We start from the raw sequence: 26,869 nt of genomic DNA, 5'->3' as shown, positions 1-26,869 counted from the left end.
ATATTATAAAAAAAATAGTATATACAGTTTTCTGATCATATTTTCTTGGCACCTAAATATTTCACTTTTTATTAGTTTCTTCCTTCAAAACTGCTAACACCTAAATATGTCACTTTATATTATAATCACACACACACACACGCACACACCCACACACATTCACAAACAAACACACACACACACAACAATGGGTTTTACTGATAGTGCAAAATTTAGGACTACAGTTTCATAACTCGAATTTAAGACACCTTTATTTTGGAGGTGAAAAACCGAAAAAGAAAATACATTTTAAAATGAATTAATCTCTTAGGGATGAGAAAAAGGATGAAAGCGAAAACACATGAGCATTAACTTGAATTCCATATTTATTAGTTATATGTACAATGTAACATATAAACAATATGCATGTATATGTACAATGCAATTTTTTGTCATGTAAAATATTGTTAATACTGTTTGTAATGCAATAAGAAACAAAAATTGTCCATATTATTTGTAATACAAACAAGATATACATAGACATTGCATATTTGTTGACTATAATCTAAAACTTACAGAGATATTTTAATAATATAAAATAAAAAGAATTAAATTTTCCTAATGATTACCTATCAAGGAAAACATTGAAAATCTACCCTGCAATCAAGAATCCAAGTATTAAAAACAAACAACAAAACAAAAACTCAATTGTCCTTCGACAACGAGGCGTTACCTTCAAAGATCCCTTTACAGGTAGAAAAAAGGAAGCACCCAGCAAAGGAACATGTAAAAAATGGGAACTTCCACCACAGCAGGTGTCGTAAGGAAAACAAAAATCCATTTTTTGATGTCGAATTTTCTCTCTTTTTTTTTCGTTTAGATGTTCTGAGCGTTTCATTTTGTTACGTGTTAAGGAACCTTTAAAGGTAAAGCCCCGTTGCCGAGGCCAATCCATTTGTGTGTGTGTGTTTTTTTTTATTATTATTACAAAGACTCCTGTTTGAACGGAAGATGCAGATTTTTATAAATTCTGAAGACAAAACTAAAGGATGGAAGAAACTGCTACTGAAACAATAGACAAAGAAGTGAATGGGAGAAGTAGCATACTTATCTCAATCTCCTTTCTAACCTATTTAAGCACGTAGGCTTCTTTGATATTATGATGAATTTCTGTACTTATAATAACTATGAAAAATCTTTAGAATTACTATTACTTAGATTGTCTGAGTAGTCATTTTTCCACACCTTCAAGTTTCAAACGTATTCACATTGTAGGATTTATGACATATGTTGAACCTAGACATTTGTAGCACAAATGCATGTATTAAAAAATCAAGCATTGTGCGAATAAGAAGTATAATTTACAGCGGTAATCAATCTTTTTCACACTAGTCTCTAATTGGAAAGGCATACCTTAAAAGATTCTATTCTTTTTACCATTCAAAAGAAGACTGCTCAGTGCCAAGCTTTGATCGACTCCAACAAGCACTGAAAATTCACTAGGTAACATTTAATGCACATTTTATCATACAGAAACAATTAACCCTGTTTTGACCTTTCCGTCATTTATATTTCAAGAACTTCTTGCCTATTTTATTTAATACACTGTCTGCTTCATGACATGAAATAAGATTGAAGTCTTCGAAAGAGATGCTTTTACATTGCTTTCAACAAAGCTAGAAGGAACAGGTCCTTCAATATATCTCAAGCACACCGAATCCTTTCCATCCTCTAACAACAAGGCAGATGGAAGTAAATATCTTTCTAATAAATAAGTCTCAAAACTACGCTTTTGTTACTTACGCCCTTTCTGCATCAACCTATTCAATTTCTCTACATTGTGCTTGATAAGGTTTTACCGACGCAAACATCTTGGAAACTACGCGTTACTTCCAGGAACTTATCCCAAACTTTTTCTAGTATCGATACAATGCATATGGCGATGTACTCTTTGTGTCATTGGTTTAGAAGCCGCAGTCGAAATTATTCTAAAAACTTCTAACTTATATTGTTTTCTTAATTAAAGTTAAGAACTTACCTAATTGGTTCTGTTATATTCTCTTCTCCCGTATCCTGCAATATTGTAGAATATAATGATTATATTTGTTACTACTCAGACAGCAGATACATCCACATCAGAGTCTTATGTATTACTGACTTAATCGTCAAAACCTTGTGTACATGTGTTAGTTTATTTGCTTCAGAAAATAATTTGTTTTTTCTTTTCTTTTGTTTGTTTTCTTTTTCTTTTTTTAATCTACGTTGATATCAACAGTCGCAACCTTTCTAAGCCTTTTGTTCAAGAAAGTTCTTTGACGGTGCGGTTAAGTGCAAAAGAAAAACAGCAACTCAAGTTTGTATTGTTGGTGTCTGTGTAGAGGCGGCGTTAGGTAAGCGCGGGGCCAGGAGTTCCGATAAAAGTCGCCGAGCGCCGACATGCTACTTTTCAAGTCGACTGGGCAGTAAGCAAGTTCCTCAGATGCTTGACTTTTAATTTCAAGACTTACATTTATTTTTAAATATTTTCTTCTTTTTATGAACAACGGTTTCTTATATAAAAAGGAAGAAATGTCTTCAAAACGCGGGGCCCCGTAAAGCGCGGGCTCCCGGGGGGGGGGCTGCCAGATTGGCCATCCTCAAACTTTGACTCTGGATGTTATTACTTTTTATTTAAATCAAATAAAATCAACACATATTCAAAACACATGTTCGGACACAGTGTGGGACACATTACCTGCAAATTTGATAAAGCCTTATTTATTCAGTTAATTTATGCATTTCTTTACTAGCCTCACGCTTGTAATGAAATAAATGATTTTATTTTGTTATTAAGTGTTCAAAAAAAGTTACAAACTTCCAGTGTATTAACGTAGGATCAAAAAAAAAAAAAAAAGACGAAGGTCTTATAGTTAACATGTGTCCTTGACGCATCATCTTGGAGATATGAGCTGCCCAAAACGTCGCATACTTCAGAAGCCTGTATTTCAGAAACTATTCAAAGTACACAGTGCGGCTTAAAAAATCAGGAAAGAAATTCCCCAGAGAGATAACGAGGCAACAAAGAATTTCGTTGTCTTTTGTTAAACCGTTTTGTGCAATCCATTCCGAACACATTGCAGAGATTTGAAACATGCTTTACTAAATAAAGCAACTAGGACTTTGAGGGTTAAGTATTAAGCCATACTCCCTGCGTTGAATAGTTTCTGAAACATAGATCTCTCAAGTTCAGTTTCCATCGTTTTCGGCTGCTTACATCTACGGAACGACGCGTCAAAGACATGTATTTTGACACCGGAGTACTTAACTCTTTTCCTAATATTCAGATGATAAACATGAGTCCCAGATAGGATTGTTTTACTAGACCCTAATGTGTGTGCAATAGAAATGTTGAAGGAAACAGTGCTTTCTAAGATAATCTATGATTCATTTATCTTGGTTGGTGGATTTTTTGGTGGTCCTGCAGCGTGAAGTTGGCAGGACCACCTTTCAAATGAATTTAGAGCCTTTAAATTGAAAGCTCAAATTCTGGGAGTTGTTTTTTCTGAGAGCTCAAATTCTACTCAATATCTGCACCGAGTTTCAGAATTTGAGCTGTTGGTGTCCTGGTACGATGTGTTCAAAATTGTAGCTTTTAAGTGGACTTAGACCCTTTAAATAGAAAGCTCAAATTCCTAGAGTTGTTTTTTTTGAAAGCTCAAATTCTAGTGAATATCTGGACCGAGTTTGAGCTTTCGGTGGTCCTGCAGCGTGAAGTTGGCAGGACCATTTTCAAATGGACTTTGACCCTTTGAATTGAAAGCTCAAATTTCTAGAGTTGGTTTTTTGAAAGCTCAAATTCTAGTGAATATCTGGACCGAGTTTGAGCTTTCGGTGGTCCTGCAGCATGAAGTTGGCAGGACCATCTTTCAAATGGACTTAGAGCCTTTAAATTGAAAAATCAAATTCTGGGAGTTAGTTTTTCTGAGAGCTAAAACTCTACTCAAATTCTGCACCGTTTTAGAATTTGAGCTGTTAGTGGCGCAAGTTTTAAGTGGACTTACACCTTTTAAATTGAAAACTCAAACTCCGGGAGTTGCTTTTTTTTGAAAGCTCAAATTCTACTGAATATCTGGACGGAGTTTGAGAATTCGAGCTTTCGGTGGTCCTGCAGCGTGAAGTTGGCAGGACCACCTTTCAAATGGACTTAGAGCCCTTAAATTGAAAGCTCAAATTTTGGGAGTTGGTTTTTCTGAGAGCTCAAATTCTACTCAAATTCTGCACCGAGTTTCAGAATTTGAGCTGTTAGTGGTCCTGCCAACTTCACGCACATCAACCCATGTATGTTGAGGTTGTTCTTCCGTTATAAGTGGCCGTTCCAAACGATTCGGAACTTTATGGTGGGAATAATACTTCACTTCCGTGGGATGACCCAGAGGAGGTGGGATGCTTTTGGTTTTTCTTCAATAACACAATACATTGTTCTTCTTTACACAGAAAACCATAATAACACAGCACAATTCTACAAAAGACTCAGGATTCCCAGCATGCACTACTTGAAATGCAATTGCAGTACGGGGAACGTCCGTGCCTTCAACACCTAAAAAACAGGTCTATTTTTGGTGATGTGCGAAACGTATATTTCTTGTACCATTCGGGCACAAGATAAACACGTATAATTGTGCTCATGTTCAACACTTCCCTTTGGTACCATTTCGGTACGTGATAAAGACGTTCCAATTTTTCAAAGAACGTCATTTTGAATTCGAACTCCCCCCCCCAAACACGCGTTTATGACGTGACAATGTAGCCCGGGTAGAAATTTTTGAAACGTATTACGTTCTTTACACTCACAGATCTTTGTATTCTGGGCAAAATGAGGGAATTCAAATTCAAATTTCTGTCTTAAACCATTCAATTGAAACAATTCCAAGTTGCTTGCTTTCAAAATAATCCAAGCAATCAGGAAAAGTACATAGATGTTTTTACAAATGTGATTATCTTCTTTCTTTTACTCTTGACTAGGTTATGTATGTGTCTTTGTGTGTGAGTGTTTCTGACTGGGTATGACAAACAGTTCTGCAAACTCAAAATATTTTAACTGGAACTCGAAATATTTTTACTACCGGTTGTAGCGAACCGTCAGAATTCCACCACTGCATCGAGGTATGTCTCTTGTTTAATTTTGATGATGGATTTTTCTTCTGCTGAACTTTTGGAGAACCTACATAGGTCTTTAAAGAGATTTACGTTTAGTATATAGTTCTTAATTTACCGTAAATGTAAATTTGTATTCTTCCTAAATTTGTATTTATTCAGGATAGTCTCTCTGACTCAGTGAATGACGAGGCAAAGAAAAAAGTACCTCCTCAATCATAAGTGGTATGGTGTGTCTTAATTTGTCCAATATTTAGGAAATGTTAAACAGAACAAATTGGAGTTCGGAATAAGGGACGTCGGCAGCTCTTTTTATGTTACCCTCCAATCGAAAACAAACAAAGAAAATTGAATGAAGAATGGTGCAGGGATCCGCGTGAATGGATTTTGATTTTTTTTTTTTTTTTTTGTTGAAGTATTCGATCACATTGTACTTCTCATTGAGTCACGAAACATTCGTGATCCTCTAACTCTTTCTATTTCCTGCCGGAGGTTTGAGGATGAAGCCTCTTTTGATTAGAGGCAGGACATTAACGATAATAATAATATAATTTTAGTATTAGTAATATTAATTTAGAGCGTTTTTCGAAAGTCTAACACTGTGATAAAGCTTACCACCCATTAAATTCCATTTAAATTAATTTCAAAAAACGGATAATATCTAGTGTACATATTTGTGGAAGTGTAGAAGGATTAATAATGCAGTTCCTGGATATATATATTACTATATATAAAACTTTTATTTTACAGTTTATGCTTTTTTAAAGAACTTTACTAAAGAATGGAATATACACAACCTAAATTTTTATCTGTGCTTGGAATTTCCAAAACACTCATTCAACAGACTGTGGAAACACACAATGCTGTAATATAAGAGAATTCAAATACATTAGTAAGTTAGAAAAACATTCAATCATAGAGAGAGAGAGAGAGAGAAAGAACAAAAATAAAAAGGGAGTAGAAAATAATCAACGGAAGTTCGTTATCTAAATTTCCTATGTTCTATTTGATAATAACTATTTAGATGGACTCTCCAGATTTCCAAACTTTATACTTTATGTAATAAAGGGAACTAGGTATTCCAAAACAGAGACTGTAGAAAAATAACAATCTGTTCCAAAGTTGTTTGCAGAACAAAATAATAATAATAATATACAATTGTAATAGATAAAATGGAAACAACAACAATCCAAAAACAAGAAACGAAAGAAAAATACATAGCGCCTTATCTCTCACTCTCTTCATCTAAACCAATGGACGGCCGCATGTGTATCCAAACATAAGAAAACATTGCCACCGACAGAGTCGGTGCCTGCGATATCGCCTACATTTTCGGGGATCGGTGCATGTGCAAGCTATAACTTGAGTACATTGAAATCGATTCCATCACCGACATTATCTTCTTCCCCAATATTATCGTTGCCGTGTGCAAACGACCTTATTGGCTCAAAGCGTGAGCGAATCGATGATGTGATATTTAGTTCGCATTGTTTCCACGTATCAACACATTGTTTCAACGATATACCTGATATATCGTAGTGACTTTAGTACATTTTGCAAATTAAATTCTAATTCCGAATTTAATATCGCGACGTTCAGGTAAATTAAAGCTCTCTGAAAGTAAATTTAAATGTGTTTTTTGGATATTAATAATAATAATAACAATAATAAGTTCAAGTTTTATTTTTGTTGGAACTAAGACAAACACACTTTTAAAACGAATTTCAAATGTTTTACACTAATTGTATTATACACTGAAAAGTGTGTGTACGACAATATGCATGCAAAAAAGATATATGACATGAGTTTAGGAATGATGAACAATTGATTTAGAAACATCTTTTGATGTAGAACCATCTTCTTCAGAATTATTAGCTATTACATTTTGAATATAAGTTCTAGTTTCATTTTCGTGGAAAATAAGACAAACATGCTTTTACAACGAATTTTGAAAACCTTTACACTAATTGTATTATACACTGAAAAGTGTGTGTACGACAATATACATGCAAAAGAGATATATGATATGAGTTTTAGGAATATTTTGATGAGCAATTGATGTAGCACCATTTGTTGATGTAGAACCATCTGTTGATGTAGAACCATCTGTTGATGTAGATCCATCTGTTGATGTAGAACCATCTTCCTCAGAATTATTTGCTATTACATCTTGAATCCAATTCAGATATGAAGGAACTTTCGTGAATACACCTGGACTTTCTTTTTTGCCACAAGAACCCGCTGAATTAACTCCTACAACTACATTATCACATGTTAGAGGTCCGCCTGAATCACCGGAACAAATATCTTTGCCCCCTTCTAAAACTCCAGCACATATTGTATTATTCATATCTACGCCGCCCTTGTAAGCCATATTACAAATATTTACATTCAGGATAGAAATCTCAACTTCCATTAGCAATTCAGCCGTTTTGTTTTCATTAGTTACACCCCAACCGACCGTAGTACATGTACTGTTTGGTGTCATTGTACTAGAAAAAATATCCTTAGGCAATGTTGCCACAGACAACTTATGAAAATCTGTTAGTCCCGATTTAAGTTTCAGAAGTCCTATATCATCATGTACATCATCAGAACTGTAATCGGGATGTGGAAACGCAAGGGAAACCTCGCCCCAGCTATAAGATTCTGATGGGATTCTTTCCGCAGTCCCTGCAATCATTTGAATTTCTCTGAATGGCCCTTTATCAACAACACAGTGTGCTGCAGTAAGGATCCAATACTCAGAGAGAATAGATCCTCCACAAAGGGATGTACGTTCTTCTCTAAAAATAAACATATGGACAACATACTTATATTTCTCTATATCTGCAACGTTTCCTCCAATAATTCTACTGTAATTTGCTGTAGCAACAGTACATAAAAACGTGTTTGCCACAAGAATTTCCAATAGGTATAACATCCTGCTTTTTCTTTGTTATAACTGATCACACAGTAAAACAGTAATGGCACTTCCTCTTTTAAATGCGTAGGAATGTATGTTGTAAATAACACATCACGCCATATGATGATTTCATGTAGCGGTCGATTGTCTGTAGAAACAAGGTTCAAATCTAAGGGCCTGTGAGCACACGCTGTATGCTTCCTGCTTGTAAGTGTCATTTAGGGTAAGAACGCCCAATATAAGACTATAAAAGTTAGGATGCTATATAGTATTAATTAAAGCGTAAACATATACTGGTGTTACTTTAATATATTCTGTGGAGTGTGTAATTTAAGATATGAACTATGAACATACGATACGTAATACATAAAATATAATAATAACAAATTATATTAAAAAAAGAGGCCAAAGTTACTACACTGCCATTTTTATTAGGGGTACCAAATAGGAGAGGATCCTTCTTTTTGTGTAGTATTAGCAGTCCCTTTATTAATTTTTATTCAACACTGTATTTAAGCGAAATCCTAAATGGTACAAACATTTGAAACGTTATATTATCAACATACTTCATTTTCTTCAATTTTAAAATATGCACACTGTAAAATAATACACTTTTTGTACGCATAAACTGTAACGAGTTTCACTCACTTCTTTCAAACTGCAAATCTGTACCAAGTGAGTAAGAAATGTGTCTAAAATGACAGCACAATGCCAAAGACACTACTGGCTCTATGCACAGGACTAACGAGGAAACGGTCTTAAGTGTAAACAACCGATATGGCTGGGGTCGGGATATGTGCTACAGGAGACCAAAGAAGGAGACACGTATTTTGGCGTTTGGGCCCATACGCAGAAATTTCCGAAATACGGAGCCCCAAAGTGGCCCTATATGCTATAACTAGGAAGCGAATGACGTTACTTGTACACAACCGATTTGGCTGGGATCCGGATATGTGTTACGGGATACCAAAGTAGGAGACAAGTATTTTGGTGTTTGGGCCCATACGAAGAAATTTCTGAAATACGAGGGCACCAAAATGGCCCTACATGCTATAACTAGGAAGTGAATGGCGTTACTTGTACACAACCGATTTGGCTGGGGTCCGGATACGTGTTACGGGAGACCAAAGTAGGAGATACGTATTTTGACGTTTGGGCCCATACCCAGAAATTTCCTAAATACGGAGCTGCAAAGTGGCCCTTCATGCTATAACTAGGAAGCGAATGACGTTACTTGTACACAACCGATTTGGCTGGGATCCGGATACGTGTTACAGGAGACCAAAGTAGGAGACACGTGTTCTGGTGTGTGGGCCCATACGCAGAAATTTCTGAAATATGGGGCACTACAATGGCCCTACATGCTATAACTAGGAAGTGAAAACGCCAAAATACGTGTCCCCTACTTTGGTCTCCCGTAACACATATCCGGACGCCAGCCAAATCGGTTGTGTACAAGTAACATCATTCACTTCCTAGTTATAGAATATAGGGCCACTTTGGGGCCCCGTATTGCGGAAATTTCTGCGTATGGGCCCAAACGCCAAAATACGCGTCTCTTACTTTGGTCTCCCGTAACACAGATCCTGACCCCAGCCAAATCGGTTGTGTACAAATAACGTCATTCGGTTCATAGTTATGGCATGTAGGGCCACTTTGGGGCCCCGTATCTCGGAAATTTCTGCGTATGGCCCCAATCGCCAAAATACGTGTCTCCTACTTTGGTCTCCCGTAACACATATCCCGACCCCAGCCAAATCGGTTGTTTACACTTAAGACCGTTTCCTCGTAAGTCACTCCTTGTTGGCAAAGATTAACTAGAACGATTTTCGCTTGTCGTTTGTTTCAAAAAAAGCAAAAATTATTTTCACCTTTCGTTTCTAATTAGGAAAATGTATGTGCATTTAGTTACGATTTATGAGGAACTAGAGAAAATTTATGCAACCTATAAAATATGAATATTCTTCCAACAATTGAAGTTGTTTTTTTTCTTTTCTGATAAACAAATAGTGCCACACATTGTTTGTATTTTTTATATGATTTCTGGTACCGGTAGATTGAAACTATTACTTCACAAGATAAGGAGGGGTCTCAATTTAGGTGCCTATCCTCATATTAGGAGTTCTTATCCTAAATTTTTAGAAAGTATTTTTTTCTATATTTTCATACTTTTTGATCGAATATTTACTACCTCTTAATTTTATTTTCCTATTTGCAAGAAATATATTACAAGTTGCAGATTTATTGTACAGATTCATGCATAAATTCAATGTATATGTACTTCTTATACAGTAAATCGAACTTTTGTATCTAAGTAATCGCTTTCATGGTATAGATTTGCATTTATCTCTACAGATTCACTTTAGGGGACATTCAGTGTAGGAACACGATAAAAGACATTAACGTGTACTAAAACGAAATGAAATCTTTAACGTCCCACGATTATGTCGGTTAGGATAAAGAAGACGATGATAATGAGAAACGAGTTAAATGGTGGAATGAAGAAAATAGGAGGGTACGGAACAATACCGAGGAAATCCACGAGCACGGTGTTTGTCCACTACAAAGTCCACACAACGCGAGCTGGGATCGAACCACGGACCCCAAGCACCGGAGGTGAACGCTCTACTACTGAGCCACTGCTTCCCCTTAACGTGTACTAGTTGGCCATAAAAAAACAAGAATGACATCTAACATGACATCTATATTTCTGGAAGACTCTCAAGAGTAATATATCTGCTAAAACAACTAAAAAATCATGTTCCTGATAACTATGTCAGATGGCTTACTTTGCTTTTTTTCAGAGTATAATTTTGTATGATATATTATTTTGGGGTAACAATTATCATGTAAATAGTATTCTTTTAATACAGAAAAAGGCCATCAGAATTATTTCAAATGTAGACAAATTAGCTCATTGCAGACCTTTGTTTATCAATTTTAAAATTATGATAATAATAAATCTATACATTTACACAGCACTCCCCTATATGAAAAGTAATCACCAAAATTTACAACTCAGGCAAGGCATCCATTCGTACAATACTAGAAGCAGTAAATTCATAATTGTCCCGTATCAACGACTGTCCAAATCATTAAATAGTTATGAGACAATTGGAATAAAACTGTATAACAAGTTGCCTGCATCACTAAAAGATTAACATATAGATAGATTTAAATGCAAGTTATACAATTGGTTAGTTGCAACGCCCTTTTATTCTTTACAGGAGCATTTTAATTGTTCAATAGAAATGTAACAAAACTGTATTTTATATTCTCATGTTAAGCTTGTATTTAAAATGTATATTGTTATTGTAATTTATTTTGTAATGTCATTTCATCATTAATTTAGTTATAGATCATTATGTATTTATACTTACGTATCAATATTGTATCACATTTTGACGTTGTCTATTGCTATGTATAGCTTAACGACAATAAAATTCTTTATTATTATTATAACAGAATCAGCACAGGAGCGCAGCAGGTGGGCCCGAGCGTAAGCGAGAGGGATGTGTCCTACGGAGCAGAGCAGGTGTTACAGAGAATGTGAATATAAATACACGAGGATAGCGCAGAATATTGTATATAGCATAAAATTGCATATGCGTTACGCATTAAAGTATGTACTTGTACGTTGCTAAATTATTAGTGGAAAATCATAATATGTTTTCGTTGCTTGTATATTTGTGTTCGAAAATAACATAACATATATTTTACAATTATGTGGATCCCCTTACTTCAGGAACACTGTAATGTTGGTTTGCGCATGTAATGGGGCGGTTTACTTTGACGTCAGTTCCAGTGAATCGACCACAAATCGACTCTTTCCACTCTGTCGATTGTGTAAACATGATTTGGACTTGGTCGAAAGCGACTAATCGACTGGCAACTGAATTGAAAGACGTTCGTTTTCCTGGGGTCTATTGAATGAGATTGCCCAGCAAAGACGACTGAGTTGCCTAGTGTAAATACCTGATTCCAGAAAGTTTTCATTCGAAAGGAAAAGTGTCTTGGAAATGACCCGTTTCGGAACAGCTAAAATAATACTACTTTTACAATTATTTGAGAAAAATGACTCTTTATGGAATACAAAAAATTATCTTTATAGGAATATTGCTGCTAGATAAATAGAACAAGAAATTATTTTTCATTAAATGAATTTAAAAGTCATTTAAAAATCGTCAGAATTAAAAATATTGAAATGATTCAAAAGGTCGGGTTAATGCAGGAGTGAAAGGAATGTCCCAACCAAAGATAGGTTGGTTTATGAAGCTAATTGCTTTTTACGCTACATTATACAAGCTTTATAAGTATCTAGAGGTTTACGTTTTGCACCACTAGAAATTATTGTCGAAAAATATATTTTTTCACAAATCTTTTTGTTAATAACCCCTAAAGGGTTTCCACCGAGTGACATGAAAATATCTCACTGGTATAGACAAAGCTCAAAGAGGCCACAAGAAGTAATTCCTGAAAAAAATGTAATTCAATTATGAATACGGCTTGCGGTTGTGTAGAATACAAGGTACAGTCGAGAAAACATAAACCAAACTGCGCTAGGTGGCCAGTAAAAAAGATGCTATGTAACCGAGTCAAGGCATGGGGAAGCTGATGGGACCGCGTGTTTGTGCAGAATGTGTCCGACAGGACGATGCGCTCAAGCCATGGTGTGTATGCCATAGTATCTAATAGAGTCTTCTCTCATATGCACTCACTTTTTATCCATCGCAAATCACTTGTAATGACTTGACACTAGTAACCCTACGGTTGTAAACTTAAAAAAATAGTGTTTTAGTTTGTATTTGATTCTGATGGCTGCAGGAATATTTTCCTTATAAACTTATCTTTTCATGCAAATAATTCAATTTTCCGTGCAAATCTTCCAAAATGGTGTGCGCCAAAACAACGCCTGAACCCGTTAGTAACATGGTAATGTTATGATATCGCCTGTTAAAAACAATCTAATATTTGGTGCTAAAGAAAGGTTTCCGTGTTCCTACCTTGTGTGGTTTAGAAAGCATTCTCACTTTCCCTTTTGTGAGAGCGCTCCTGGGATCGATTCCTGGTGAGGGCACTTTGTTTAAAAAGTGTAAGAATTTTTTTTTCAGGCCAGCCATTCTGAACGAGTTTTCGTCATTCACACTAGGCAAATGAAGGAGTGTTATCTAACGTACAGGTCCCATGCTTCTTCCTTCCTTCCTCAATCCCTTATTCCTTCCTTCTTCCCGGATAGTGTGCTCGCCAACGGATATCATCTCTCAAAATGATGACTAGATAACATGGTCTTAGATGCCGGAAGCTCAGAAATCTAAATCCTAAATCCTACCATTCTCGCTTTTAGTAGCTGTATAGCACAAGTTGGTTAGTGCTTTTTGTATTTACTGTTAGTTTTTTATGATACTACGCTCTATTTGTACCGATAACAGATAAGCCTTTTTAATGTAAATCTGATTCCAGTAATACAAGTCCTCCCTTATGCAAGAGTAAAAAAGCCGTTGACAGGTATGGATATATTATGATTCTAAGTATGAGTACCTAAACTATAACTGCACAGTTTTTACTTACTAGTAAGGAACTTTGCAATTTTTTCGAGATGATGTTAATTTAAAGAATTCATATCATTTTCCATTTTTAAATGATTTCTTAGTAAATTGCATATTGCAAGTTTACAATAGACCGTCAAAAAATTGTAATTTTACGGTTAAAATGAGAGGAGACTAATAGGAATTGATTTCCACTATCAGAATAGTTTTACAAAATGTAGACAGGCAGTATTTTACGTTTACAAGTAAAAGACGACTGTGTAATATATTGATTTTAACCAGCGAAGTGTTTCTCTGTAATGCAGGGAAAGAGTATATTATGTTTTCAAGTTTACATATATTACTGTGAAGGTTTGACAAATGCACAAATATCTTCTACTGAAAATTCTTTCATCAAAGTACATATATAAGATGCTCCTAAATATTATTTTCTTAACATCAGTTCCCTTATACAACATCATTTTAATTTCTTTTGTCTTGATACTACTACTTTAATTTTCGTACCTTAATTCTTCTGCTATAACACGGCAAGTTGTTCCAATCACTTTTAGCTTGAATATCTTTAGAATTGATAGTTGATTTTGAATGGACCGGGGGAGAGCGAGTCTGCAACCAGCATTCAATTTTGGTTGAATTAATTGAACAGATCCACCGATCTGATTCGGCCTATAGCACAGCCAACAAGAGATGGTCTCTGACGTTTCTTACCACATGCGGTGGGACATTGCAGTCCCTACTTTGATACCAGTGTTATCAACCACGATCACTCTGTCTTATACCATTAATTAAATTGCCACTACAGTTGCACCGAAGAAAACCTTGACACGCGAGTAGAGGCAATGTCACTGCGAGCTGTCAGAGACGTTCTCTTACTGGACGCACTATAGTTGCTTCGAATTAGTCGCAAATGAAGAAAGTTGATTTAGCTTTGCGACCAAGTCGAAATAATTAAATTATCTATTAATTTGTAATAAATATTCAGTATGATAGACAATACCAAATGTAACAAAAGTGTAACCCGAATTCCCTTGTGGCTATATGGTTAACTTAAGCATCTTTCATTCCGAATGGGAGTTAAAGCGGTTCAGTACCTACGTTAGCTTATAGTTGTACGTGTGAACAATAGCATTGGTGCTGAGTGGGACACTAGAACTCTAAATCTACCTACTAAAAGCATAATCTAATGAGAAAAAGTTAAACACTCACAGAAGCTCAAGTTATTTTAACTCAAAATATGTCCTACAACATGGTTAGTTTTAGTAAAGAATACAAATTATCTCGTACGTCATTTAGTTGCAAACGTAGGCTGTGTCGATCTACCTTTGTAGTTTTTATGCAGGTTATCTCGCAGCTGGGAACCAACAGAAATCTGCCATCATATAGACATCCCATCAACCCTGATAACTAGTCATCTTTTTAATACCTTGGTGGAACGTCTTTCCCTGTTCTTTGCTTAGTGCACTTAAGTTTTATGAAAGATGGTTGACATGAAAGGGGAGATATGGTACTTCAAAGTTATGTGGCACTTCAGTGTATGTATTTCCTTCGGAGCAAGGTTTTCACAATTTATTCATATCAGTCATGTTTGACCGACACTACGATCTTGTAGAAAACATCGATAAACGAGCAACATGCATGTAACTCCAAGTCGTTCATGGTATAGACTAACACAAATGACATGACTGCTGGTCAATCAATATTATAGATAAATATAATTTATTAATTTTTCATATAGATAAATAAATAAACAATAGCTAGAAATGATTCGTTCGTTATGATTGTTGAAAGGAAGTGTAAATACAGTGTTTTGTTAGTTAAAGAACTCGTGCGATTTCAAAGTCTCAGAGTACAACATATATTTTTTGAGTTATATTTCTTAACCCAGAATCTTTCAAGAGCTTGCAAATCTGTGGGCCATCAAAATTACTCTGCTTAATCTTTGCATTGGATTGCAAGATAAATGTTTACATTAAACATAATGCGAACTTTGTATAACAGTTTGACAAGCTGATTCATTATTTCTAGGTTAATATGTAATGGACAGAACATAACGTTCTGAAGGTCAATTAATGGAGAATGCATCCAGACATCAAAAGATGATTTACATGTTGTTCATGAAGTCTCAACTGCAGAATGCACACTCATGCAGGAACAAACACCGTTTCTTGTCGTTGATATCCTTTAAAGTAGATGACGCTACAGTTTTGAAGCACCCGATATAAGAAGGTAGCGGCGCTCTTAAGACTCTAGACTCCAAGGAAAACTTAAATTCATATATACCCTAGAAGAAAAGGCACTTTGAAATGTTAGACGCTGATGAAAACAAAACACACCTACGCAACAAAAGCATCGATAGCAGAAAATCTTACGTGATAGGGCAAAACAACTATTCCATGCCGTAAGCGTCGATGAACCGCGAATGGGCAACTAGTGTTATCTTCCCAAAAATTGGTGGCCTTGCAGTGACGATCCGCGGTGGCACCACTTTCGTTTTAAAAATCATAGCACCAGCGGCCCACCAGTGGCAGAGACGCGACAAGGCACCGAAGAACCACAAAATTACTCTCCCAAAATATGTTAAATCGCCTATATGCGTTTTCTTATATTGGGTCTAAAACACTTTAAAATGTAAAACAAAAGGTATCCTTGGTGGACGGTAACCACCACGCTTATGATTAACAGACGAATGTTCTTCCGACTTGGCTACGGAGGCGGCGAAGAAAACGTCGCTTGTAGAGAGACAAATGGTTGAAGTCTTTCTAACTTGGGTAATCACAGTGCTCCTGAAACGTGTATACTCGATAAGCCGTTTGGGATCAGACAAAACTCGCTCGCCATATAATTTTATAACAAAATGACGCGTGTCTATTTATTTTATTTCATGGTTCTCCTGTATTCACTTTCAAATGATCGGCGAAAGTTCCCATCTAGATTCATATGATTATACACAGTCATCTCAAGATTTTTTACTTTCTGCTATAGAGCCATGTATTACCCTTGACCTCCGGACTTGTGGAGCTTACTTAAGGAACAATATGTCAGGAAAAAATAATGTTTAATGATAACCGCTTATACATGACTGCCGATAGCTCGTGTTGGTCCCTTCGCGATTCTGCGCAAGGAATCGAAGAAGCGTGGACCAAAATGAAGTCCTCGCGGATACGTGGTGGTAACTTCAACACCCCGACTCTAGATACCTCTTTGGACTCAACGAAACCCAGCACAAGTGGCATACTAACTTCAATCTATCCACGTGTCGCTATATCAATGATCGCCCAATATGTTCTTCACTATATTACTTTATGAACTCTTTCTGAGCTGGAGAGCTTTATAGAATGCTATAATAGCCACGTGTTGATAAAATTAGGCAAGTAGATACTACACATAAAATAAACGAATACATGCTTTATTTAATTACTTTCTGCGAGAAGATGTTCTAGGGGCAGAAGCCCCAACTGAAATTAAAATCAGGGAATACGTTTTTCTTATATTACTGTATAAATGACAGGGTGGGGCACAGACTCCTCCAAACTTTTGATCACGAAATATCCAGTTTCTAATAAGTGTAATTCAATACTATCTAAAACATGAGCAGAATTGCAACGAAACTCCATTTAGGACAATACGCAAAACATAAATGAATACCTGTTTCTTTTTTAAATTTTGAATAGAAAAACGGTTTGAGGGCCAAAACTTCTACTCGAAATTTTAAAATTTGGCACCAACAAGTGCCAATGGCAGCAACAAGTGGACCGAAGCAAATTAAATTTTATTCAGATATTTTAGACTTAAACCATTAAATACAGGTTTCGTATTTTCCTTAAAAAATGGTTGGTGGGAAACAAAGATCCCTCCAAACATTTTATCACGAATTATCTAAATTTCTAATAAGTGTATTTGAAAAGTAGCTAAAGCATGTTCAGAATTTCAACGAAACTTCAAACCGCCTGCCCAGTACTTCTTCTCTCCTACCGTCGCCCCGAAGCAAGTGCATCTTCTACTATCTTTCGTTGGATATAGTTAGCATTGTCTCCCATGTATTTTCCCGCGGGAGTTAAGGACGAAGATTTAATTGAAAATAAATTTATTGCTATATAATTTATTTAAAACTCTACTTCTCGAGTAAAGAAATGCAGATTAGGTTACTTCATTGTACTAACCACTTGGTTTTACATAAACATAATAGAATAAATTATTGCAATGTGAAGTATTTTAAACTCTCTTAACTTCATAATGGCAAGTCTGGAAATGGTAATTCCACATGCGATCCACGTAGATATATCTAGACTAGGTAGGATATGGAGATGGCATATACGTAGATCCATCTGGGATCCACATGGGATGCCAATTTTCCTTTCACCTATTTCTTCACTTTACGAACAACAAAATCTACATGAAATTTTGCTTCTACATTGATCGCTATATTGGCTATTTAAAGCGCGCACTATATGTTCGTGGACATGTTTGGATTCTACCTGGGACCCATAACTGGCCTATGTGCGTTCAAATACGTACAGCTTCATCCCACATTTCCCGCATGGGGTGCTGTTTGACCAAAGCGTGGCCAATGTTGGGATGCAACTGGGGTGTTTGTTAATATCGGGTAACTACTAGTGATGGAGAGTGGGAATATTCCCGGTGGGAAGGAATTTAAAAAATGGGAATATTCCCTGGCCTATAAATTCCCGGGAAGAAATTTAATTTTATTTGTTTACTTTATCTTCCAAAACCATACGACTAATTACTTTATTTTAATAGATTATGATTTACTTCTAGATCTTAAAGACTTTGGGTAATTGTTTGTGTAAAAATGTAGGGTAAAATGTATGATAATTGTTTAGTATTGGGGGGCCAAAACTAGCCAAAACTAGGATGATTTACGGAAGAAATGAGTTTGTAGTGGTGTTCAAGTAGTCAAGAAAGTATCGAACACAATTTTTTTAGGGCAGTAGGGAATTTGTACTAACCGTAAAGGTAAGTCGAAGTGATTTATGTGAGAAAAGAAAGAGAATTGTTGGTAACGAAGATAGAAAACAACGTGGCCTGCGGGACTCTAACCCGCCTTCACTCGCTTGCGCTCGCTCTGCAATGCTGTCTGAATGTAATGCTGCTAACGTAGTTTAATGTATGAAACCATAAAACAAATTATTGGAATAGAATATCGCGAAAAAAGTAGGTGAAAATGTGGCCCCCAAAAGCTAAACAAGAGCCAAATGTAGCAAAGTACTAATTTACAAATGATGAAAAGGATCCATTTTGTAAAGTAATGTAGAATTATATAGAAATAGAGATGAACTACTATTCATAAATCCTGAATCACCGTTAGTAATAGACGTCGGTCTGTTTCCTCTCTCTGACTCGAATTTCTGAAGAGATACTCGGACTTATTTACATGTGCATTAACGCATGAACTTTCGAGAAATGGGCAGGAAAAATGGTCGTGTGTGGCAATGATACATTCAAAATTATAAAGATATAAAAGTATCTCGCCAATATTGTGAACATACATATTTATGCGCAAATGTTGACAAAATTGTGAGACATGTGTTCTCTGACAGTTACCCAACCTAATTTGTTTATAACATTTAAAAATTGAATATGTTTATAACATCAGTAGCAGTGTCAAGTTTAGAAACTCCACTTACATGTAAATTTAAACTGTTTAGGGTTTAAAAGTATGAGGACTTACTATACCATTTTTGAAACATATTTCCTTTCATAGGACATATTGTAAATAAATATCCAATTATGCGTACTCTCTAAATACAATAAAATATTAATAAAGTATCATAACATTGTTCAGAATATACATTTTAAATTCCTCTCTGGGGACAAACGTAATAATATACTGTCATATAAAAACGAATTTAACTTTGAAATTATAATATAGTAACAGATGATATTATATTTGTGATTATATATAAATTCCCCAAAAATCCCATTTTGGGGAATCTTCCCGGGAAAATCCCCTAAAAATATCTTCCCGGGAATATACATGTTACGTGCAGGCAATTAGTAGAAGCTAGAAGGCATTTTCATTGAGTTTTCCTACCCACACTACTAGCGTTAACAAGGCATAACGTGTATGGAGAAACTTTTGTCTCTTAAATAGCATGATTATTGCCATTAATTATATTCTAGCATGTATTATACGTTAAGATATAACAGAAGATACCAAAACTGCCAAGGTGTAGCCTGGAATTAGAATATACACAATACGTGGAAGCAATTAGTAAAAATTGGAAAGCATTTATTTTTATTGAGTTTTCCTACCCACACTACTAGCGTTAACTAGGCATAACTTGTATGGATAAACTTTTGTCTCTTAAATAGCATGATTATTGTCATTAATTATATTGTAGCATGTATTATACGTTAAGATATAAGAGAAAATACCAAAACTGCCAAGGTGTAGCCTGGAATTAGAATATACACGTTACGTGCAAGCAATTAGTTGAAATTGGAAAGCATTTATTTTTATTGAGTTTTTCTACCCACACTACGATTATTGTCATTAATTATATTATAGCATGTATGATACGTTAAGATATAACAGAAGAGACCAAAGCTAAGCAAATGTAGCCTGCAATTAGAATATACACGTTACGTGCAAGCAATTAGTAGAAATTGGAAGGCATTTATTTTTATTGAGTTTTCCTACCCACACTACCAACATTAGCTAGGCACAACTTGTATGGATAAACTTCTGTCTCTTAAATAGCATGATTATTGTCATTAATTATATTGTAGCATGTATTACACGTTAAGATATAACAGAAGATACTAAAGGTACCCAGGTGTAGAATCGACTTAGTATATACACTTTACGTGCAAGCAATTAGTAGAAGTCGGAAAGCATTTATTTTTATTGAGTTTTAATACCTACACTACCAGCGTTAGGTAGGCATTATAAAGTGTATGGATAAACTTCTGTCTCTTAAATAGCATGTCATTAATTATATTGTAGCATGGATTGCACGTTAAGATATAACAGAAGATACTAAAGGTACCCAGGTGTAGCCTCGACTTAGTATATACACTTTACGTGCAAGCAATTAGTAGAAGTCGGAAAGTATTTATTTTTATTCAGTTTAAATACCCACACTACCAGCGTTAGGTAGGCATTAAAAAGTGTATGGATAAACTTCTGTCCCTTAAATAGCATGTCATTAATTATATTGTAGCATGGATTACACGTTAAGATATAACAGAAGATACTAAAGGTACCCAGGTGTAGCCTCGACTTAGTATATACACTTTACGTGCAAGCAATTAGTAGAAGTCGGAAAGCACTTATTTTTATTGAGTTTTAATACCCACACTACCAGCGTTAGCTAGGCATTATAAAGTGTATGGATAAACTTCTGTCTCTTAAATAGCATGTCATTAATTATATTGTAGCATGGATTACACGTTAAGATATAACAGAAGATACTAAAGATACCCAGGATTAGACTGGAATTAGAATACACACTTTACATGCAGGCAATTAGTAGAAGTTGGAAAGCATTTAATTATATTGTAGCATGTATTACACGTTAAGATATAACAGAAGATACTAAAGGTACCCAGGTGTAGCCTCGACTTAGTATATACACTTTACGTGCAAGCAATTAGTAGAAGTTGGAAAGCATTTATTTTTATTGAGTTTTAATACCCCCACTACCAGCGTTAGCTAGGCATTATAAAGTGTATGGATAAACTTCTGTCTCTTAAATAGCATGATTATTGTCATTAATTATATTGTAGCATGTATTACACGTTAAGATATAACTGAAGATACTAAAGGTACCCAGTATTAGACTGCAATTAGAGTACACACTTTACGTGCAGGCAATTAGTAGAAAAGTTGGAAAACATTTAATTATATTGTAGCATGTATTATACCTTAAGATATAACAGAAGGTACTAACGGTACCTAGGCTGAGACTGGAATTAGAAAATACACTTTACGTGCAGGCAATTAGTAGAAGTTGGAGAGCATTTATTTTTATTGAATTTTAATACCCACACTACCAGCGTTAGCTCGGCAACATAAAGTGTATGGATAAACTTCTGTCTCTTAAATAGCATGTCATTAATTATATTGTAGCATGGATTACACGTTAAGATATAACAGAAGATACTAAAGGTACCCAGGTGTAGCCTCGACTTAGTATATACACTTTACGTGCAAGCAATTAGTAGAAGTTGGAAAGCATTTATTTTTATTGAGTTTTAATACCCACACTACCAGCGTTAGGTAGGCATCATAAAGTGTATGGATAAACTTCTGTCTCTTAAATAGCATGATTATTGTCATTAATTATATTGTAGCATAGATTACACCTTAAGATATAACAGAAGATACTAAAGGTACCCAGGCTTAGACTGGAATTAGAATACACACTTTACATGCAGGCAATTAGTAGAAGTTGGAAAGCATTTAATTATATTGTAGCATGTATTACACGTTAAGATATAACAGAAGATACTAAAGGTACCCAGGTGTAGCCTCAACTTAGTATATACACTTTACGTGCAAGCAATTAGTAGAAGTTGGAAAGCATTTATTTTTATTGAGTTTTAATACCCACACTACCAGCGTTAGCTAGGCATTATAAAGTGCATGGATAAACTTCTGTCTCTCAAATAGCATGATTATTGTCATTAATTATATTGTAGCATGTATTACACGTTAAGATATAAAAGAAGATACTAAAGGTACCCAGGCTTAGACTGGAATTAGAATACACACTTTACGTGCAGGCAATTAGTAGAAAAGTTGGAAAACATTTAATTATATTGTACCATGTATTATACGTTAAGATATAACAGAAGATACTAACGGTACCCAGGCTTAGACTGGAATTAGAATATACACTTTACGTGCAGGCAATTAGTAGAGGCTGGAAAGCATTTATTTTTATTGAGTTTTAATACCCACACTACCAACGTTAGCTAGGCATTATAAAGTGTATGGATAAACTTCTGTCTCTTAAATAGCATGACTATTGTCATTAATTATAGTGTAGCATGTATTAAACGTTAAGATATAACTGAAGATACTAAAGGTACCCAGGATTAGACTGCAATTAGAGTACACACTTTACGTGCAGGCAATTAGTAGAAAAGTTGGAAAATATTTAATTATATTGTAGCGTGTATTATACGTTAAGATATAACAGAAGGTACTAACGGTACCTAGGCTTAGACTGGAATTAGAAAATACACTTTACGTGCAGGCAATTAGTAGAAGTTGGAGAGCATTTATTTTTATTGAATTTTAATACCCACACTACCAGCGTTAGCTAGGCATTATAAAGTGTATGGATAAACTTCTGTCTCTTAAATAGCATGATTATTGTCATTAATTATATTGTAGCATGGATTACACGTTAAGATATAACAGAAGATACTAAAGGTACCCAGCCTTAGACTGGAATTAGAATACACACTTTACATGCAGGCAATTAGTAGAAGTTGGAAAGCATTTAATTATATTGTAACATGTATTACACGTTAAGATATAACAGAAGATACTAAAGGTACCCAGGTGTAGCCTCGAATTAGTATATACACTTTACGTGCAAGCAATTAGTAGAAGTTGGAAAGCATTTATTTTTATTGAGTTTTAATACCCACACTACCAGCGTTAGCTAGGCATTATAAAGTGTATGGATAAACTTCTGTCTCTTAAATAGCATGATTATTGTCATTAATTATATTGTAGCATGTATTACACGTTAAGATATAACAGAAGATACTAAAGGTACCCAGGCTTAGACTGGAATTAGAATACACACTTTACGTGCAGGGAATTAGTAGAAAAGTTGGAAAACATTTAATTATATTGTACCATGTTTTTTACGTTAAGATATAACAGAAGATACTAACGGTACCCAGGCTTAGACAGGAATTAGAATATACACTACACGTGCAGGCAATTAGTAGAAGTTGGAAAGCATTTATTTTTATTGAGTTTTAATACCCACACTACCAACGTTAGCTAGGCATTATAAAGTGTATGGATAAACTTCTGTCTCTTAAATAGCATGATTATTGTCATTAATTATATTGTAGCATGTATTACACGTTAAGATATAACTGAAGGTACTAAAGGTACCCAGGATTAGACTGCAATTAGAGTACACACTTTACGTACAGGCAATTAGTAGAAAAGTTGGAAAACATTTAATTATATTGTAGAATGTATTATACGTTAAGATATAACAGAAGGTAATAACGGTACCTAGGCTTAGACTGGAATTAGAAAATAAACTTTACGTGCAGGCAATTAGTAGAAGTTGGAGAGCATTTATTTTTATTGAATTTTAGTACCCACACTACCAGCGTTAGCTAGGCATTATAAAGTGTATGGATAAACTTCTGTCTCTTAAATAGCATGATTATTGTCATTAATTATATTGTAGCATGGATTACACGTTAAGATATAACAGAAGATACTAAAGGTACCCAGGCTTAGACTGGAATTAGAATACACACTTTACATGCAGGCAATTAGTAGAAGTTGGAAAGCATTTAATTATATTGTAGCATGTATTACACGTTAAGATATAACAGAAGATACTAAAGATACCCAGGTGTAGCCTCGACTTAGTATATACACTTTACGTGCAAGCAATTAGTAGAAGTTGGAAAGCATTTATTTTTATTGAGTTTTAATACCCACACTACCAGCGTTAGCTAGGCATTATAAAGTGCATGGATAAACTTCTGTCTCTTAAATAGCATGATTATTGTCATTAATTATATTGTAGCATGTATTACACGTTAAGATATAACAGAAGATACTAAAGGTACCCAGGCCTTTACTGGAATTAGAATACACACTTTACGTGCAGGCAATTAGTAGAAAAGTTGGAAAACATTTAATTATATTGTACCATGTATTATACGTTAAGATATAACAGAAGATACTAACGGTACCCAGGCTTAGACTGGAATTAGAATATACACTTTACGTGCAGGCAATTAGTAGAGGCTGGAAAGCATTTATTTTTATTGAGTTTTAATACCCACACTACCAACGTTAGCTAGGCATTATAAAGTGTATGGATAAACTTCTGTCTCTTAAATAGCATGACTATTGTCATTAATTATAGTGTAGCATGTATTAAACGTTAAGATATAACTGAAGATACTAAAGGTACCCAGGATTAGACTGCAATTAGAGTACACACTTTACGTGCAGGCAATTAGTAGAAAAGTTGGAAAACATTTAATTATATTGTAGCATGTATTATACGTTAAGATATAACAGAAGGTACTAACGGTACCTAGGCTTAGACTGGAATTAGAAAATACACTTTACGTGCAGGCAATTAGTAGAAGTTGGAGAGCATTTATTTTTATTGAATTTTAATACCCACACTACCAGCGTTAGCTAGGCATTATAAAATGTATGGATAAACTTCTGTCTCTTAAATAGCATGTCATTAATTATATTGTAGCATGGATTACACGTTAAGATATAACAGAAGATACTAAAGGTACCCAGGATTAGACTGCAATTAGAGTACACACTTTACGTGCAGGCAATTAGTAGAAAAGTTGGAAAACATTTAATTATATTGTAGCATGTATTATACGTTAAGATATAACAGAAGGTACTAACGGTACCTAGGCTTAGACTGGAATTAGAAAATACACTTTACGTGCAGGCAATTAGTAGAAGTTGGAGAGCATTTATTTTTATTGAATTTTAATACCCACACTACCAGCGTTAGCTAGGCATTATAAAGTGTATGGATAAACTTCTGTCTCTTAAATAGCATGATTATTGTCATTAATTATATTGTAGCATGGATTACACGTTAAGATATAACAGAAGATACTAAAGGTACCCAGCCTTAGACTGGAATTAGAATACACACTTTACATGCAGGCAATTAGTAGAAGTTGGAAAGCATTTAATTATATTGTAACATGTATTATACGTTAAGATATAACAGAAGATACTAAAGGTACCCAGGTGTAGCCTCGAATTAGTATATACACTTTACGTGCAAGCAATTAGTAGAAGTTGGAAAGCATTTATTTTTATTGAGTTTTAATACCCACACTACCAGCGTTAGCTAGGCATTATAAAGTGTATGGATAAACTTCTGTCTCTTAAATAGCATGATTATTGTCATTAATTATATTGTAGCATGTATTACACGTTAAGATATAACTGAAGATACTAAAGGTACCCAGTATTAGACTGCAATTAGAGTACACACTTTACGTGCAGGCAATTAGTAGAAAAGTTGGAAAACATTTAATTATATTGTAGCATGTATTATACCTTAAGATATAACAGAAGATACTAACGGTACCCAGGCTTAGACTCGAATTAGAATATACACTTTACGTGCAGGCAATTAGTAGAGGCTGGAAAGCATTTATTTTTATTGAGTTTTAATACCCACACTACCAACGTTAGCTAGGCATTATAAAGTGTATGGATAAACTTCTGTCTCTTAAATAGCATGACTATTGTCATTAATTATAGTGTAGCATGTATTAAACGTTAAGATATAACTGAAGATACTAAAGGTACCCAGGATTAGACTGCAATTAGAGTACACACTTTACGTGCAGGCAATTAGTAGAAAAGTTGGAAAACATTTAATTATATTGTAGCGTGTATTATACGTTAAGATGTAACAGAAGGTACTAACGGTACCTAGGCTTAGACTGGAATTAGAAAATACACTTTACGTGCAGGCAATTAGTAGAAGTTGGAGAGCATTTATTTTTATTGAATTTTAATACCCACACTACCAGCGTTAGCTAGGCATTATAAAGTTTATGGATAAACTTCTGTCTTTTAAATAGCATGATTATTGTCATTAATTATATTGTAGCATGGATTACACGTTAAGATATAACAGAAGATACTAAAGGTACCCAGCCTTAGACTGGAATTAGAATACACACTTTACATGCAGGCAATTAGTAGAAGTTGGAAAGCATTTAATTATATTGTAACATGTATTACACGTTAAGATATAACAGAAGATACTAAAGGTACCCAGGTGTAGCCTCGAATTAGTATATACACTTTACGTGCAAGGAATTAGTAGAAGTTGGAAAGCATTTATTTTTATTGAGTTTTAATACCCACACTACCAGCGTTAGCTAGGCATTATAAAGTGTATGGATAAACTTCTGTCTCTTAAATAGCATGATTATTGTCATTAATTATATTGTAGCATGTATTACACATTAAGATATAACAGAAGGTACTAAAGGTATTCAGGCTTAGACTGGAATTAGAATACACACTTTACGTGCAGGGAATTAGTAGAAAAGTTGGAAA

The 26,869-nt window shown here is 34.8% G+C and overlaps 1 protein-coding gene across 1 annotated transcript; it reads right to left on the bottom strand.

The window, feature by feature from the left end:
• Positions 1-6,888: 6,888 nt before the first annotated feature.
• On the bottom strand, positions 6,889-8,046 carry LOC145683570 (trypsin-4-like). Its single transcript, XM_081754919.1, has one exon. It carries the CDS (start codon positions 8,033-8,035, stop codon positions 7,085-7,087), a length of 951 nt encoding a protein of 316 aa, XP_081611045.1. The 5' UTR covers positions 8,036-8,046; the 3' UTR covers positions 6,889-7,084.
• Between the last annotated feature and the right edge of the window lie 18,823 nt (positions 8,047-26,869).

This window comes from Thermobia domestica, chromosome 4, assembly GCF_964235325.1.
Source record: "Thermobia domestica chromosome 4, izTheDome1.hap1.1, whole genome shotgun sequence".
NCBI classification, from domain to species: Eukaryota; Metazoa; Arthropoda; class Insecta; order Zygentoma; family Lepismatidae; genus Thermobia; species Thermobia domestica.
The sequence above is the reverse complement of the archived record's forward strand: the minus strand, read 5'-3'. Positions and strand labels throughout refer to the sequence as shown.